Source organism: Prenolepis imparis, unplaced genomic scaffold (assembly GCF_030444845.1).
Source record: "Prenolepis imparis isolate NDT839.2.m4 unplaced genomic scaffold, iyPreImpa1.0 SCAF_138, whole genome shotgun sequence".
Lineage (NCBI taxonomy): Eukaryota > Metazoa > Arthropoda > Insecta > Hymenoptera > Formicidae > Prenolepis > Prenolepis imparis.
Window position 1 is genome coordinate 31,046 of NW_028141296.1, and position 19,011 is coordinate 50,056.

Genomic DNA, 19,011 nt, shown 5'->3' on the forward strand with positions numbered 1-19,011 from the left:
AAAAGTATTAGGACTTTTTTATAAAGGACTTATTGTTTTCGAGTTATTAATATTTCTTTTTTTTTCGTCCCTGAATGTTGCGTAGTTATTAAAAAAAATACAAAATAAGTATATATCAATCGATGGAGAATCGAAAGTTATGCATTTTGAACTATACGATTTTTTTTTTTTTTTTTTTTTAAGTCTCATAACTTTTGAAAATCATACACTACAAGTGTACTCCAATCGACACAGAATGAAAAGTTATGAATTCTGAACCAGCTTTTTTTTTTTTTTTCTTTTTTTCCCAAGTCTCATAACTTTTGATGGGGTTAAGTCTCATAACCAGGCGGGGCCTGGCCCTGACACCGAAAGCGGCAGAAGTGGGCCGGCAACGGGCAAGACAGCGCGCGGTGGAACGATGGTCGGAGGAACTACTCCGACCGAGGGCCGGTCTGCGCGCTGTCCAAGCAATTCAGCCGGTTCTATCGGATTGGCTGTCGAGAGATTTCGGACTCTCTTATAGGATTGTGCAGGTGCTCACCGGGCACGGGTGCTTCGGTGAGTACCTGCACGATAAGGCGCGGAGGGAGCCAACGACGAAGTGCCACCACTGTACGGAGGTCAGGGACACGGCGCAACACACAGTGGAATTCTGCCCAGCATGGGCGGAACAGCGCCGTGCCCTGACCGACGCAATAGGGGGAGATTTGCAGCTCTCCAGCATGGTCAAGGCCATGCTGGAGAGCAAAGAAAAGTGGAGCGCCGTCGCCTCCTTCTGCGAGGACGTCCTAACGCGGAAGGAGGTGGCGGAAAGGGAGAGAGAGGAAGACCCGGACGCCGACCCGATGCGTCGCAAGAGGGCTGGCGTCCGGCGAAGGAGATTCGCCGCAGCCGCGGCGAGAGGATAGCGGGAAGGAGTTGTGCGAAGGAGGTGGGATCGGGGGAACAGTGTTCCCTCGATCCCGCCTCGGAGGCGGGGGGGGAGAGTCGTTCCTCTCGGGGGACGACTCCTCCCCTTGCGAGGAGGTTCTCTCGGGGACCGTGGCCGAATCCCAACCCCCTCCGGGGGCGGAGGGAGCCCGATCCCCGGGAGAAAACCAAAAGAGAGGCGGAACGGAGGGGACACGATCCTCGCCTCACGGGGCGAGGTCCACGGTCCCCTCCCTTCCGCTTAGGGATACTCCCTCTATCGAGGGGTCTCCCAGGAGGTGTCCCCCGTGTCACGGCCGAATCCTAACCCCCTCCGGGGGCGGAGGGAGCCGTGATACGAGGGGGCGGAGGGCTAGCAGGATCTTTGGAGCGGGGGCTCCGGAGATCCATTGCACGCGGGCTCTCACGAGGGGGAAGAGAATGGGTGGCCCCATTCTCTTCCTTCCAGGACCGGGGTAAAACCCGGACCTTTTATCAAGGTTTGGAGCGCAAGCTCAGCGTGCAGCGGCCCCGGCGTATGCGAAAGCGATTCCCGGGGCTGCTGCACAAGCGCTCAGAGGGCCACCGTGTGGTTTTAGTGGGTCGGGGGAGTCCCCGGGAGGCATTTGAGTCCCGGTGGCGTTGATCCCAGCCCCACATAACCCTCTCACCTCCCCCGAGGTGTGAGGGTATGCGGTCGCGCATTTCCACACAAAAAAAAAAAAAAAAAAAAAAAAAAAAAAAAAAAAAAAAAAAAAAAAAAAAAAAAAAAAAAAAAAGGTTAGGTTAGGTTAGGTTAGGTTAGGTTAGGTTAGGTTAGGTTAGGTTAGGTTAGGTTAGGTTAGGTTAGGTTAGGTTCTCTCTCGTGGGATGCGGCCTTGCCGTGGCGAGAGAGCTCACCCCTTGCAAGAGGATAGTCTTGCAAGGGGTGCTAACAGCATCCCGTACCCGAGTAACGTCGGGTACATCAACTCCCCGAGTCTGGGGAGTTTCCCCAGTCTTGGGGAGCCCTCCCTGTGGGAGGAGGGGGCCCACTTCCCCTATAGAGCTTCGGCTCGTATGTGGTAGAGGATGGCGACCTTGAATACAAACGCCCGGTGGTATGGCACCGTTAGGGGATGGACATTGCACGGCGCCTTTGGCGCTGTCCTCCCTCCATACTGTTGCGGTTTGCGCCGCTGGGACTTCCTCCACCGTGCTCTGGGGGGGTATTTTTTTCGGGGGTTTTTTCTCCCGGGGGTATTCCCCCGGGGTCTCGGGGTTGGGGTCTTTGCGGCTGGGGCCGCGGGGGAGGGGACCAATTGTGATCACCCGAGGGGCCTTGCCCGGAGGGTTTTACCCGAGGGGCATCGCCCGGAGGGGATCACAGCGGTCAGTCGCCGGGGCCGCTCGGACGTATTCCGAGGCGGGGCCCGGCGACAAGAAGTACCCCAGGGTGCTGGTTGGGAGTCCCCAGGCTGGGTAGCCTGGGTCTCCGTCCCAGCGTCCCTGGGGGGTTGCCGCGCCCGGGCCACTCGGACGTATTCCGAGCTCGGGTCGGGCGCGGTGTGGAGGTCACGCGTGGTTACCCGAGGGGCCTTGCCCGGAGGGGTTACCCAAGGGGCATAGCCCGGAGGGTGCCACGCTGACCTGCCGCCGAGGCCGCTCGGACTTATTCCGAGGCAGGGCTCGGCGGCGAGAGCAAGTACTCCTGGCCGGTCGGGACCGTTTCCCCTTCCGAACCGGCCGGTCAGGAGAGGCGTAGTCCCTTCCGCTGGACGTGATTACCGGCGGGGGGACGTGCTGGTCGCCACGGCGGGCAAGGTGTGGACGGGGAGCGGCGTCCTCACCCCAACCGTCCGTGGGGCCCCCTGGGTGGCGCCACCCCCAGCGGTACCCGCGCTGTCGGAGGCGCGGGACCCCCGAAAAACCCGTGTGCGGTGTCACAGCTTCACACGGGGGAGTAAGGGGCTGGAGCCGGGCCAGGGGGGGTCTTTATCCCCTCTGGTTTCGGCATAGGTGGGCTCCCGGTGAGTCCACCGGGCCCGGCCGTCGGAGTGTGCCGGTCATGTTTCGGGCACTTCGGCGGTCGGTGGGAGATACGCCGGTCCACCGAGCCGCTGGGGGTAACGGGATTAAGTATAATGAAGAGTTCCATTAACAATAAAACTAAAAGTACGAATACAAAGAGGGAGGCGGAAATCCCTAACAGCAAAAGGGATGAGTCGGGACACGACACCGAGAAGATGGACACGGAGAGTGACCATGGCTCGGGTCGGGATACACCGGCTATCGGTAAGGAGGAGAGACGCCCGTCTTCCGCGAGCATGAAGTCCTCGGGTAAAGTCGAGGAAATACGCTCCAGGGTTGGGGCCAAGGAGGCGATGAAGTTCAGCACGGAGCTGAAGGATGCTGCTGCATCGACTCCTCTTCCCCCGGACGCGGACTTCCGGATGGAAGAAGTTATCCGGATCAGTGGAGCGAAGGGAAGAATGAAGAGCGGCAAGGGAAAGAAGAGAAGGAGAATCAGGTCACCTGCTCAGTATTCCTCTACGGAGACAGAGGAGGTGGAAGTGGAGGACGTGGAGGAAGCCGTAGAAACGGCAAAAGGCCCGGTAGATGCTCTCAAGAGATTACCGGGAAGGCCTCCCAAGGAAGGGTGCGGCCTATATGTAGGACGCGCTAAAGCGAAAGAGGAACTGGCACGCCGAGAACGCGAGGAGGAATACCTCCAAGCCGAGAGGGAACTGGAGGAGGAATGGACCGAAGTAGCCAAGACTCGGTCGATGAAAGCCCTCAAAGGAGAAATCATCGAGGACGGGGAAGAGGCGGAGGCGGAAAAACCAGAGATCCCTGATCTCCCCGCCTCCGAAATTATAGCGGAGGTCAACAAAGTTGTCCAGGTAATTAGGAAAATTTCCTCTTTCACCAAAGGGTACAAGGGGACCTCCCGCAAAGTCCTCAAGGAAGCGGCAGAGGTGGTCACAACGGCTACTAAAGAATTATGTCGCCGGACGGCAAATGAGGAGAACCTCAAGCTGAGGGAGGAAAACCGCCAATTGAAAGCGGAAATAGCCTCCATGAAGCGGACGGTTCAAGGATTTCGGGTGGAAATTCGGAATCTGAGGGAGGAATTTGTCACCTCCGGAAAAGGGGGGGACAATCTGGCCGCCAAGGAGGACACGTCTCTAGCCAACCTCAAAACGAAGGGGAAGTGCAGCGACAAGGGCGTTGCACCGAGATCCTGTCAACAGGAGAGCGAACTTGCAATAGGCAACATAGAGGCCTCGATCATCAAACAAATAGGTGAGATGATCGATGCAAGATTCGCGGCGGTCGAGGAGAGGCTCCCACCGGAAAGGAGCTTTCGACCTCCGATGGGAGCTTCTGCCAATAAGGCAGCACCGGCAGGGGCGAAGGCTCCGAAAACATACGCCGCAGCAACGGCTGCAAAATCCGGGGATGAGCGAGAGGAGAAGAGGGTGCGGAGTAGTAAGCCCTCTCAACCTCCACAGCCTCCAAAGAACTCCGCTCCACCAAAGAGCGGGCCAAAAGTTGGCGTGACGGCAGTGCAGAAACCAAGGATCACTTCAATCCAGGAGGTCTGCACTGACGTCAAAATACTCCCTGCTCCTCGTGACAGGAAAGAGGAGCAGGAGTGGATGGTGGCGGAGGCGAGGAAGAAGGGGAGCAAGAAGAATAAGGGGACGAAGAACTCCGAGAATCCTCCTCAGCCTAACAGGAAGGAGGCAAGAGCTCTACCGATAGTAGCGGCAGCGAATCGGGGAGCAGCAGCGAAAAAGGGTACAGCGGCAAAGGAGACCAGTGGAGCGGCTGGAAAAGGAAACAGCCCTCCGAAGGTCAACATCCGTCCCCCCAGGAGAGCGGCAATAATGATTAGCATGCCGTCTCATGGGGGAAACGAGATGGAGACCACGGACGCCGATGGAGTGGCGACCCAACGGTCGTTGGGCGAAGCGATGGCCGGAATCCAGAAGGAGATACGTCTGCAGGATTTCGGCATTTCGTCGTTGAAACCAAAGAGGGCCGCCACTGGGGGCTTACTGTACGAAGTGGCCGGGGAGGGGAATGCCGAAAAGGCTAAACTGCTGGCGGAGGCCTTGAAGAAGGCCCTTGAACCTAAGGGAATCAAGGTCTCCGTCCCTATAAAGAGGTCGGAGATGCGTATCTCCGGCCTGGACGACTCCGCTACAGCAGGAGACGTTTTGGCTTCATTGGCTGGGGCGGGAGGCTGTCTCGAGGGGGATATCAGGATCGGGAAAATATCCAGGTCCCCCCGGGACGGCCTGAGTTCTTGCTGGGCGCAAGTCCCGTCTTTAGCGGCCAGCAAGATAATGAAAGCCGGCTCACTGATGGTCGGTTGGACCACAGTGAAAGTTGAGGCACTGGAGGCCCGCCCTCTACAGTGCTTCAGGTGCATGGGCGCGGGTCATACCCGCGCTACATGCAAGGCAGAAACAGACCGCAGCGGTCTTTGTTACCGCTGCGGCAAAGATGGGCACAAGGCGGGTGGATGCACAGAGCGGCCTTGCTGCCCGTATTGTAAAGATCACGGGCGCAAGGCTGACCACAGGTACGGGGGGAGGGCCTGTGCCTATGTGAAAATAGCAAAAAAGGGAGGGAACAAAAGCAGGCAGGAGCAGGAGCCGAAGGGAAAAGTAGAAGTGGTGGTCAAGGGGAAACAAGAACCCGAGAAACCAGCTCAAGTGAGAGTTGCTAAGGAGACTAGCCTGGAGGGGGTGAGCAAGGTGTAATTATGCCTCGTGACAATGCTCATCTCCTCCAGGTTAATATTAACCACTCGGCCAGGGCGCAAGACCTGCTCATGCAGCACCTGGCGGAGTGGAGCATCGACTTAGCGGTAGTGGCGGAGCCGTACCAAGTCCCACAGCAGGGAAACTGGCTGGGGGACACCCTGGGCTCTGTTGCCATTGTTGGCAAGGGGGAGAGGGAAGCCCTACCATTATCCTTAATGGGGAAAGGGGAGGGCTTTGTGTCCGGAAGATGGGGGGAAACCGTCGTGGTGGGGGTGTACTACTCTCCCAATAGGGATCTCACCCAGTTCGAGGAGTACCTGGGTAGGTTGGCGGACGAAATAAGCCGCCACCTCCCGGGCCGAGTCTTGGTCATGGGGGACCTAAACGCCAAATCGGACGCGTGGGGTTCCCCCGTGACCAATGCAAGGGGTGAGATCCTGGAAGAGTGGGGGGCACAACTCGACCTTCTGGTCATCAACAGAGGGTCGGAGTTTACCTGCGTGCGGGACAACGGGGGATCCATCGTAGATGTCACATGGGGATCCCCTCAAGCCGCACGTATGGTAAGTGGCTGGCGTGTGATGGTGGGGTCGGAGACCCTATCGGATCATAGAAATATAAGGATGGAGGTCTCTGACCCCTCCTTAGGACGCCGGCCACGCCCCCGGGAGGATAGACGCGGTGCACCCCTGCCACCCCGATGGGCGCTCAAGCGCCTTGACGAGGACGCCTTAATGGCGGCCGCCACAGCCAAGGCGTGGGAAGAACCTCCCGCGCCTGACGCCTGCGACGCAAACGAGGAGGCGGCCTGGTTCCGATCGGCAATGACGGAGATTTGCGATTCCGCCATGCCGAGGAGCCAGGCCAATCATAAGAAGAGGGGAGTGTACTGGTGGTCTCAGGAAGTATCGCGACTACGCGCGACGTGTATCCGTTCGAGACACCGGTACACCCACTGTCGACGCAGGCGTCACACTGCTGACGAGGCGGCCGAATTGTTGGAGGTATATAAAGAGGCGAAGAGATCCCTCCAACGAGCCATTAAGGAGGCCAAGGCCCGGGCCTGGGACGAGCTCCTGGAGACCCTCAATAAGGATCCGTGGGGGCGTCCATACCGGATTGTAAGGAAGAAGCTGCAGTCCGGTGGACCCCCGATCACAGAGGGTCTCCAACCCGACGTGTTAGAGGAGGTGGTCACCACTCTCTTTCCTCCGGACGCGGAGGAAGAGGGCGGGGACAGACCCTTGGGTCCAATAGTCCAAAATCAATGGACGGAGGACCAAAGGGTCACCGGGAAGGAGCTCGTCCAAGCGGTTAAGCGGCTCCGGGCTAAGAACACTGCTCCGGGGCCGGACGGAATACCGGGCAAGGCCTGGGCCATGGCCATAGGCGTCCTCGGGGGCCGTCTGAGACAGTTGTTTGACAGTTGCCTCAAGACGGGACGGTTTCCCAATATTTGGAAGGAGGCCAAACTGGTTCTCCTTAGGAAAGAGGGGCGCCCCGTAGACTCACCTGCGGCGTACCGCCCCATTTGCTTATTGGATGAGGCGGGCAAGCTATTCGAAAGAATAGTAGCTGCCCGCCTCAGGGACCACCTATCGCGGGTAGGACCCGACCTGGCGGAATGCCAATACGGATTCCGAGAGGGCAGATCGACGATCGACGCTATTATGCGCGTCAGGGCCCTCTCGGATGAAGCAACGGCAAGGGGCGGCGTGTTGATCGGGACGAGTTTAGATATCTCGAACGCGTTCAACACGCTGCCCTGGGAATGCATCCGCGAGGCACTACGGTACCACCGGGTGCCTCGGTACATTCAGGATGTGGTCGGGGACTACTTCAGCGATAGGTGGATATACTACACGGGGCGGTACCAAACGCCGCATCGCAGGAGGATGAGCCGGGGGGTTCCGCAGGGGTCGGTCTTAGGACCACTCCTGTGGAACCTCGGATACGATTGGGTGTTGCGGGGCGCACTTCTCCCGGGCATGCACCTAGTGTGTTACGCTGACGATACGCTGGTGCTTGCCCGGGGCGACAATTGGGAGGGGGCCCGCCGACTTGCATCGGTGGGTCTGGCACTCGTCGTTGGACGGATCCGCGCTTTGGGACTGAAGGTGGCCCTCCAAAAGACCGAAGTTATTCACTTCAACGGTCCAAGGAGGGGACCACCACGGTCCCATATAGAGGTAGAGGGAGTCCGAATGGAGGTGAAGTCCCATTTAAAATATTTGGGACTCACGCTCGACAGCCGATGGAACTGGCGGGAACACTTCTGTCGCTTAGCCCCCCGGATAAGGGCAGCGGTCAACAGTATTGGTTGCTTGCTGCCCAACATCGGGGGGCCGAGGGAGAAGATCCGTCGCCTCTACATGGGGGCGATCGGATCCATGGCGCTCTACGGGGCACCTGTATGGGCGGGCGACCTGATGGTACCCAGTCAAAGACTGCTGCTAGGTTTGCAGCGAAGGCTGGCCATCAGAATCGTCCGCGGTTATCGCACGGTCCCCGTGGAAGCGGCATGCGTGGTGTCGGGGTCGATACCTTGGACCCTGCTGGCGGAGGTGTACAAGGAATTGTACGAGCAGAGGAGGGACCTTCGCCAGCGGGGCCTGGCCCTGACACCGAAAGCGGCAGAAGTGGCCCGGCAAAGGGCAAGACAGCGCGCAGTGGAACGATGGTCGGAGGAACTACTCCGACCGAGGGCCGGTCTGCGCGCTGTCCAGGCAATTCAGCCGGTTCTATCGGATTGGCTGTCGAGAGATTTCGGACTCTCTTATAGGGTTGTGCAGGTGCTCACCGGGCACGGGTGCTTCGGTGAGTACCTGCACGATAAGGCGCGGAGGGAGCCAACGACGAAGTGCCACCACTGTACGGAGGTCAGGGACACGGCGCAACACACAGTGGAATTCTGCCCAGCATGGGCGGAACAGCGCCGTGCCCTGACCGATGCAATAGGGGGAGATTTGCAGCTCTCCAGCATGGTCAAGGCCATGCTGGAGAGCAAAGAAAAGTGGAGCGCCGTCGCCTCCTTCTGCGAGGACGTCCTAACGCGGAAGGAGGTGGCGGAAAGGGAGAGAGAGGAAGACCCGGACGCCGACCCGATGCGTCGCAAGAGGGCTGGCGTCCGGCGAAGGAGATTCGCCGCAGCCGCGGCGAGAGGATAGCGGGAAGGAGTTGTGCGAAGGAGGTGGGATCGGGGGAACAGTGTTCCCCCGATCCCGCCTCGGAGGCGGGGGGGGGGAGAGTCGTTCCTCTAGGGGGACGACTCCTCCCCTTGCGAGGAGGTTCTCTCGGGGACCGTGGCCGAATCCCAACCCCCTCCGGGGGCGGAGGGAGCCCGATCCACGGGAGAAAACCAAAAGAGAGGCGGAACGGAGGGGACACGATCCTCGCCTCACGGGGCGAGGTCCACGGTCCCCTCCCTTCCGCTTAGGGATACTCCCTCTATCGAGGGGTCTCCCAGGAGGTGTCCCCCGTGTCACGGCCGAATCCTAACCCCCTCCGGGGGCGGAGGGAGCCGTGATACGAGGGGGCGGAGGGCTCGCAGGATCTTTGGAGCGGGGGCTCCGGAGATCCATTGCACGCGGGCTCTCACGAGGGGGAAGAGAATGGGTGGCCCCATTCTCTTCCTTCCAGGACCGGGGTAAAACCCGGACCTTTTTATCAAGGTTTGGAGCGCTAGCTCAGCGTGCAGCGGCCCCGGCGTATGCGAAAGCGATTCCCGGGGCTGCCGCACAAGCGCTCAGAGGGCCACCGTGTGGTTTTAGTGGGTCGGGGGAGTCCCCGGGACGCATTTGAGTCCCGGTGGCGTTGATCCCAGCCCCACATAACCCTCCCACCTCCCCCGAGGTGTGAGGGTATGCGGTCGCGCATTTCCACACGCAAAAAAAAAAAAAAAAAAAGGTTAGGTTAGGTTAGGTTAGGTTAGGTTCTCTCCCGTCGGTCGCCACCTTGTCGTGGTGGGAGGGCTCACCCAGTACACTGTCGTACTGGGTGCCAAGAGCGACCAGTACCAGGATTTCCTGGTACAAGGCCTTTCCTTGATTGGAAAGGCGGTATGCGTGTGTGTGTGGATGAATGAATGAGGGCAGGACGGGCTCTATAGGGTTGGTACCCAACCGTCCTATGGGTGGGATCCCCAGAGAATAAAGCCAACTTCTTTTACACTACTCATGATGGACACTAAGAACGAGACGATCATTACTGTCGCAGCGGGATCGGATACCGCAGCGGCCGGTGGGAGAGGCTGTATTGTCCCGGCAGCTTCCTCATCGTCATCGTACGTCGGGCCTCCACGGGAGTTGGAAGCGAGCTCCCGTGGTGAATTGGCTATCCGCTTCACCAAGGGTGGGCTTAAGGCCGTGCAAGTGCGGGGGAAGCCTAAGGCTAGTCCTAAGGCTGGCACCTCTCAGCCAACCGTACGGCTTACAAGAGTGGACCGAGGCGGAAAGATTTCCGCAAGCACCGCTCCCTTAACCAAAAGGGAGAGCGGAAGTAAAGCCACCACTGGGACGATGAGGCAGGCGCATGTCTCCCCGGACCCCCAGTGGGAACATTCCTCCTCCTCCTCCTCGTCTTCTGATGAGGAGGAGGACATGGATGTGGACGTGGAGGAGGTCCACAGCGATCAGAGGAAGGCTACGGAGGCGGTGGAGAGAGGCCGAGGTCGGCCCCCAACTACCCAAGAATATACTGGCATGACGGCGGCCCGCGCCGACCGCCTTGCCATATTAGAGAAGGAGGTCCGCCTGAAGGAGGCGCTCTACGTCCTTGACGCGAACGCTCCTCCAAAGCGCACCAGGGGAAGGGACAGCCTTCCCACCGAGGAGGAGATGAGAACTGTGCTCTCAACACAGAAAACATCGGAGATTTACGCGAAGGCTTGTCGGCATCTTATGGCTGTCGACAAGACCTCCGACGTTTCAAAGGGGCTGCAGTCGACCCTTAGCACGGCGCTAAGGAGAGCGGCGCGGGAGGTCCAGGTCGCGCTGGGCGTCCTGATGGAGAGAGCGCGCAGCGCCTCGGAGGAACCGGTCCCCTCCCAGGAGCTGAGCGCCCTGAAAGCGTACGTTCAGACGCTTAAGAGTGGTAAGGAGAAGGCGGATGCCGAGATCGATGATCTCAAGAGGTCACTCGCGGCAGCCAAAGCAGAGCTGGCCACTGCGAGGGCATCCGTCTCTCCGTCGCGCCGACCCCCTGCTCTGAAGCGGAAGCTCAGAAACAGGGACGTCGACATGGAGAAGGAGGAGGAGTCCGACCCGCCTGCACGGGATTCGGAGTGGTGCCCGAACATTCCGGCACCAAGCTCTGCTCTGAGAACAGTGGACAGGGGGACCTCCCCCTGCCCAACCGTAGTGGAGGACAACGCGGCCTCTAGTGGGCTTAGCCCACAAGAGGTTGAGGCTCTTCTGTGCAGGATCACAGAATTAAAGCAGGAAGTCGACAACACGCGGGCCGAGATGGCGGAAGTCCTGGACTCCTCCATCTCGGCAATGCAGAAATGTCGGGATGAGAATAGAGAGCTGCGTGGGCAACTAGAACTCCGGGGGAGGAATAAACCTCCATCAGCCGGGGTTCCGCGGGGGGTTAAAACTACGGGGGGTCCGTCGTCTTCTGGGAAGGGGGGGGGATCTTCTGGGGTGAGGGACTGTATTGGCTCGGGGGGGAACACGAACGAACTATGGTCGAAGGTCGTAGGAAGGAAGTCCGCGAGCGCTGATAAGCGCCTACCGCGGGCTTCCAAGGGGTCTGTGGCTCCGCTAGCCGGGGAGCAGACAGGAGTGGGTCAAGCGGCGAAGCCAGATAAGGGGCGCCGCAAAACATCGCGGAGGAAAAAGAAGAGGGGCCCGCGAGCGCCCGCAACCGCGGCCGTAACGGTCACGATTGCGGACAATGCGGGCAGTGGTCTGACCTATGCCCGGGTGATGGGCGAGGCGAGGGAGAAGATCTCCCTCCAAGACCTCGGCATCTCGGGGTCGAGGCTCAGGCCATCAATGATGGGGGGCCTTGTTATAGAGATTCCCGGAAAGGACCGCCTGTCCAAAGCTCGGCAGTTGGCCGAGCGGATGAAGGATGTGTTCAAGGAGAAGGAGGAGGTGAAGGTCACGCAGCCCCAGAAGACCGCGGAGCTTAGGGTCCGGGGTCTCGACGTGGCCTCCACCTCCAAAGATGTCTCCCTGGCTATCGCCGCGGAGACGGGGTGCCTGGAGGAGCACATTCGAGTGGGGGAGATCCGGCGCAGCTCGGACGTTGGCCCAGGCTCAGTCTGGGTCTGCTGCCCGATCTCGGTGGCCAGTAAACTGGTCAGAGCAGGTAAGCTGCAAGTCGGGTGGAGCAGTGTCAGGGTGGAGACACTAAAGGCTCGACCCGTATTTTGTTTCCGGTGCCTCGGACACGGTCACGTCCGGGCCCGGTGCAAAGCGGCAGTGGACCGCAGCACCGCCTGTTACCGGTGCGGGGAGCTGGGCCACAGTGCCAAGGGGTGCACGGCGCAGCCCAAATGCCTGGCTTGCGCCGACCTGGGTTTGCCAGCCGCGCACCGATTGGGAGGCAAAGGGTGTAGACCCAGGCCTCCCTCGAGGCGGAAGGAGGACATGCCGCTCGCCGAGAGGGTAGCTACAGCTTCCTCGAAGCAAGCGTCGTTGACGAAGGCGAAAAAGCCCGGTACACTCGCGGCGAAGCGAGTCCCTGCCGGGCCACCAACAGCATCGTCCTCTGGCCGACAGAAACCGGCCAGTTGTAGGGAGGAAGAGGAGATGGAGACCGACACTTAGTCGGCCTCGCAGACCACCATCCTCAATTCGGAGGATGGAGTAAATCCCCCAGTCAAGGGGGGTTTACGGGGACTGCAGATCCACAAGTCGGGGGACTTGTGGGTCATTGCACGTAGTCCCCCGTGAGGAGGAGAGTGTGGCGCGACACCCACCTCTCCTCATGAGGAGTGAGACAAACGTCTCCCTCCTCGCGAGAAGGGCGCGAGTCAACGCGCAGCCTGAGATGCTCTCGGATGTCATGCTTTAGCGGTTCCCGAGAGCATCTCGCAAGGCCGAGTGTCGCCGTCTGGTTTTTAGTGGGTCGGGGGTCGCTTACACCCCCAGCCCCACATAACCCACCTTGCCTCCCCCGAGGCGGGTGGGTATGCGGTTGCGCATTTTCCAGACGTAAAAAAAAAAAAAAAAAAAAAAAAGGTTAGGTTAGGTTAGGTTAGGTTAGGTTAGGTTAGGTTAGGTTAGGTTAGGTTAGGTTAGGTTAGGTTAGGTTAGGTTAGGTTAGGTTAGGTTAGGTTCTCTCTCTGTAGGGAGGGATCTGTCATTGCCCTCAATAGTGAGGGCAATGACAGATAATCAAGAAGTTTGGAAGGTGTTCTCCTCCTTCTGCAGCAAAGTTATGGTGCAGAAGGAGGAGGCTGAAAGAGAGAGAGAAAGGGAGGGAGGAGAGAGAGAGAGTGAAACGGAGGAAGGGGACGTGCCCCCTCTTTCCCCGGCATCGGCGGCCTTGGCCGTTTGTGGTGTCGGGGATCGGGGGGGGCGCGCCCCCGGCGCAAGTAGAGGAGAAAACAGCGAGGAGGAGGAAGGGGACGTGCCCCCTCTTTCCCCGGCATCGGCGGCCTCGGCCGTTTGTGGTGTCGGGGATCGGGGGGGGCCCGCCCCCAGCGTAAGAAGGAGTAGCGAAGAGGTGGAGGACGTGCCCCCTCCCGCCCCGCCGTCGGTGGGCTTGCCCACTTGTGGCGGCGGGGATCGGGGGGGGTACGTCCTCAGAAAAAGGAGGAAGAAGGGAGACGAAAGTGCGGAGGACAGGGGGGGGCCCTCTCTTTCCCCGCCATCGGGGGGCTTGCTCACCTGTGGTGGCGGGGATCGGGGGGGGCCCGCCTCATACATACCCGCGTCGAAACACGACGCGGGATGAGGTCTCCGGGGGGGGGCTGGGGACGTCTAAGTCCCGGGGCTCCTCCCCGAAGACCTCTCGAGAATTGGGGGCGCGGGCGCGTCGGCCTCGCTTAGGCGGGGCCGGTGCGGTCGCGCCCCCAAACGGGCAACCCCCTCGGTTGTGGCCGGGTCCTGACTCCCAAGGGAGCGGAGGTGGCCGCTGCCGGGGGGGCCGAGGGGAGGGGTCTTTCGCCTGCGGGGTCGCGCTTTGCTCGGCCTCGCGGGGTGCGACCTTTCCCCTCACGGACGTAGATGCGGCGGGAGGGCCCTCTCACCGGGAGCCGCAAGGCACCGGTGGGAGGGCGTCAACGCCGTAGAGGGTCCCCTTCCCCTTCAGGGAGGGGCTTCCCTGGTGAGGGCCTCCGGGGTGTTTTGCCGAATCCCCATTCCCTTTGGGAGGGGGAAGGAGCACCACTCTGGAGGCGGGGGGTGACGGCTCGAGCGGGACACTCGAGCCGTGACCCCGCCCCCCATCTTTTTTGGGAGGGCGCGGCGTGGGGTTGATACCGCCCTGCGCCGCAACCGCGAGAACCCGCACTTGCGGGGGGAGAGTGTCGCCTTCAGTGGCACTCTCCTCGGGAGGTCTTAAGGCGGGGGGGCGGCGAGACGGCATGGGAAACCAGCATCCTCGCCGTCCCCCGTAAAACGCCCGCGAAGGTATCCGTAGTGGTTTTAGTGAGGTAGGCCTTGCGCCCCCTGACCGATTCATTCGTGGATCGGCCAAGGGGAGCAAGGAGTCCCACATAACCACCCGTCCTCTTCCCGGAGGCGGGGGTATCCATGAGGATTTCCACTACGCAACAAAAAAAAAAAAAAAAAAGGTTAGGTTCTCTCTCGTGGGATGCGGCCTTGCCGTGGCGAGAGAGCTCACCCCTTGCAAGAGGATAGTCTTGCAAGGGGTGCTAACAGCATCCCGTACCCGAGTAACGTCGGGTACATCAACTCCCCGAGTCTGGGGAGTTTTCCCCAGTCCCGGGGAGCCCTCCCTTTTGGGAGGAGGGGGCCCACTTCCCCTATAGAGCCTCGGCTCGTATGTGGTAAGGGATGGCGACCCGGAATACAAACGCCCGGTGGCATGGCACCGTTAGGAGAGGGCATTGCACGGCGCTTCGGCGCTTGCCCTCCCGCCATGCATTTTGCGGCCCGGGCCGCGGGGTTCTTGCTCTGGTGTCTCGGGGGGGTATTTTTCGGGGGTTTTTCTCCCGGGGGTATTTTCCCCGGGGTCTCGGGGTGGGGATTTTTGCGGCCGGGGCCGCGGGGGAGGGGACCAGCTGTGATCACCCGAGGGGCATCGCCCGGAGGGGATCACAGCGGTCAGTCGTCGGGGCCGCTCGGACATATTCCGAGGCGGGGCCCGGCGACAAGACGTACCCCAGGGTGCTGGTTGGGAGTCTCCAGGCTGGGTAGCCTGGGTCTCCGTCCCAGCGTCCCTGGGGGGTAGCCGCGCCCGGGCCACTCGGACGTATTCCGAGCTCGGGCCGGGCGCGGCGTGGAGGTCACGCGTGGTTACCCGAGGGGCTCTGCCCGGAGGGGTTACCCAAGGGGCATAGCCCGGAGGGTGCCACGCGGACCTGCCGCCGAGGCCGCTCGGACTTATTCCGAGGCAGGGCTCGGCGGCGAGAGCAGGTACTCCTGGCCGGTCGGGACCGTTTCCCCTTCCGAACCGGCCGGTCAGGAGAGGCGTAGTCCCTTCCGCTGGACGTGATTCCCGGCGGGGGGACGTGCTGGTCGCCACGGCGTGTAGGGCAGGGCCGAGGAGCGGCGACCCTGTCCAAAGCGTCCGTGGGGCCCCCCGGGTGGCGCCACCCGCTGCGGTGCCCGCATTGTCGGAGGTGCGGGACCCCTGAAAGCCCGTGTGGGCGTCAAATCTCACACGGGTGTGTAAGGGGCTCGGAGTCTGGCCGGGGTGTGGTATCCCCCCGGCCAAGACATATGTCCCCTCCCCGGGGGAACTTGGGGCCCGGCCTTGGGGTGTGGCCGGTCATGTTTCGGGGCACCCCTTGGCCGGTGGGGGTATACCCTGGGGGACGGAGCCGCAGCGGGACAGCGGGATTAACCAAAAATGAGTAGTGACAATCAAACAAAAAATAATACTGATGGAGCGAGATTGCGGAAAGAACTGGAGGAGGCGTTCAACAAAGGAGACGCCTGCACTTCTCAAGAAGAGAAGTATTTTTGGCATGGGGACTTATTAAGGCCGGTCACAGTAAATCTGGTAGACCTGGCTAAGTGTGACTCGACCAGCAGCCTTTCCTCGACTCTTTCTAAGACGTCGAGTAAGAGCAAAGCCAAGGACGGTTCTGCGCAAAAGCGCCAAAAGAAAATAATGGAGCGTGAAAAGGCGAGAAGCAACACACTCGCGCAAAAGAGAAAAATGGCGGAATCCGTAACCTGCACGGACACAGATATAGATACAGACAATCTACTAAGCGAAGGGGAAGGGGAAGGCAATATTTCAAGACCTGTAACAACAACCATTCTCAATGAGAAAGATTTCCCCGCACTCCGTACTAGGTCACACATGTCGGTACAGGAACAGAAGGGAAAAGGAGAAGCCGGAAAGGGACAGGCTCCATCACCGGTGCCTGCAATCGGACAGGAACAGGCTCTAATACCAGTGCCTGTACTCGGGCAGGAACAGGCTCTGACACCAGTGCCTGCACTCGGACAGGAACGGGCTCTAACACCAGTGCCTGCACTCGGACAGGGACAAGCTCTAACGCCAGTGCCTGCACCTGGACAGGCTCTACCATCGATACCGGGCCAGCCACCAAGCACTGGAGAACAGGAAACACGGAAGGCTGAGAAAGCTAGGAGGAAAAAAGAAGAACAGGAAGCACGCACGGAACAAGTAATACTGGACCCCTTGAAAGAACCAAATCCAGGTAAATCGTACTACGACTTCCTTGAGAGGATAAGGGACAAGGGAGATGAATATAACGAGGCACCAATCCCTGACCTAGCAGCAATCGCCTCAGAGAAGGCGATGGCAATATATAAAGTGGCCGTGCTGTCAAAACAATTGAAAGGCCCATTGGTGAGACAGGCCAAAGAAGCAGCCGCAGATATGTGCGCGGCTGCATCAGTACTGGCTATAAGGGCGCAAAACCCGACAGAAACCTCAGCTGAAAAGCAAATAAGGGATCTGCAAAACCAAATACACCAGTTGAGGCTAGAGAAGCAGCAACTGGAGCGAAGAGTGGAACGGGAATACAGAAACAAACCTCGTAGAAAGCTCCATTCGGAAACATCAGATGACGAAAGGGAAGGACCGCTCAGCGCAGATAGCGCCAGGATAAAAACTAGGGCCAGAAAACGGATCGACAGAGCCCCACTTCCGCCCAGAAGTGGGGGGGTCCTGTCAACCCATGGAGATGGGATAATCAGGGAAACCTCGCTTCCACCAGAGGGTGGGGAAGCCTCCCTGATTGAGGACTATGAAATGCGGGGGGTCTCACCTCCACCACAAGGCGGGGGAATCCCGGGCATCTCAGGAATAGGAAGAACGAGGGGTCAGGACAGACACATAGAGATGATGGATGTTGTTAACAACGAGGAGGAACATTCATCCTTCTACCGTAGCGAGGACACCACCCAATCGGGTTGGAGAAGGGACAATCCCCCTCCTAACACAAAGGGGACAATGTATATAAAACAAGGACATGTTGAATACATTGTCCCACAAAATAAGAAGGAAGAGGAGGAGGCCAAGGAAAGGGAGAAATTTATGGCCATGGTGGCGATGATTGAAGGCATTGTTGTGAGGGAGCTGGACAAACGACTGGGCTGTCCCATAAATACATATGGGGAAACCCTGAAAAACAAAAAGGATGGTAAGCAGGAAAACAGGGAACAGCAACAACAACAGCCCAAATCAATAAAAAGAACAAAACCGGTAACAGCCGGACAAAGAAATCCGGCACAAGAGGAGAAACCTGCTGCTGCCAAACCAATGGTCAAGAGTATAGAGGTTGTCAAGAAGGCGGTCAGAGTTGTACCTGCTACAACTCTTAACCCACCTTCGCGGCCGGCAGCAGAAAGGGTCTCCAAGCCTAAGGTCAAGGAAACGGGAAAGGGAAATAAAACAGCCCCACCCCCACAGAAGCAGCCAGGTGCGAAATCTACGCCCCTGGCCACAGGGAAAAAAGAAGGGGCACTACAAACACCCCAGGCCCCAAAGCCTTCGAATACGGGCGCCCCTTCCTGGAGCGAGGTGGTCTCCAGGAGGGTAAGAAAAACCAAAACAGCAGCAGCGGCTACGAATGAGGTTGTTGCAGCTGCAAAGGGGAAGGGAGGCAAAGCAATTACAGCCGCCAAACCCTCCCAACCTGGCCAAGAGGCCAAATCGAAAAGGAGGAGAGAGCCAAGAACGGCAGCGATAACGCTGACGTGTCCTCCCGGAACTTATGAGAAAACTCTCCGGGAGGCCCGGCAGAAGATGGAGGCCAAAGGTCTAAATATGGAAGGAGCCAAGATTAGACGAGGAGTCACGGGCTCATATATCTTTGAGATTCCGGGGGCGGGCAGCCATGAAAAAGCAGATAAGTTCGCCCTCGGAATGAGGGAAGCCTTAAGAGGCACGGTGGGCGCAAGGGTGCAGCGCCCAACTAAAATGGCTGAGATAAGACTTCGGGGGCTCGATGAGTCCATCAGAGCCTCCGAAGTGATAAAAGCGATAGCCACAGCAGGTGGCTGCGAAGAAGAGGAAATCCACCTGGGGGAAATAAGAAAAACCCCAGGTGGAATGGGGATCGTCTGGGTCCGCTGCCCACTAACAGCAGCAAACCGCATAGTGGGTATGACCAATTTAAGGATAGGATGGGCACTTGTGCGCGCCGAAATACTGGACACCAGACCCCTCCAGTGCTACAAATGCCTGGAGGGGGGGCACGTGCGCGCGCGGTGCCCTAATAAAGAAGACCGTAGCGGTAAATGTTACCGATGCGGAATTGAGGGCCACGCAGCCAGGAACTGTGTGGCTGAAGTCAGCTGCCCGGTATGCGCAGACAAGGGACTTCCCGCCAAGCATAGGGCGGGAAGTAAATCGTGCATACCGGTGCAAAAGGGCAGAAGGGGAGTCCCACTTAATAAAGTAGTGAATCCCCCCTCCCCCAGGAAGGTCCTTACCCCCCCGGCGCGAGAGGTGGTGGGGCCTCAAACACAAAAAGAGGCTCCCCCCCTAATCGACCTAAATACTACGGTGGAGGCCCCGAAAGAACAAAGGCCTCCACGCATAAGGGGGGCTAAGAGGGAGGAGGAGAAACTCCCGGAAGGAGGCGCTAAGAAAACGCGCCTCCAACTAAATTTAATGGATGCAGATCCCACCGCTATGGAGGTGGGACCTGTGGTTGTAGTCGCAACTGAAGATGGCTTGTAAGGTGTTACAAGCCAATGTGAACCATTCAGGGCCAGCCCAGGATCTCTTCGTCCAGAAT

At 59.3% G+C, this 19,011-nt stretch overlaps 1 protein-coding gene across 1 annotated transcript; it reads left to right on the forward strand.

Moving 5' to 3' along the window:
- The first annotated feature begins 305 nt into the window (after positions 1-305).
- On the forward strand, positions 306-890 carry LOC145947760 (uncharacterized). The gene has a single exon (XM_083057538.1). The coding sequence runs from the start codon at positions 306-308 to the stop codon at positions 888-890; it is 585 nt and encodes a 194-aa protein (XP_082913664.1).
- Positions 891-19,011: the final 18,121 nt, after the last annotated feature.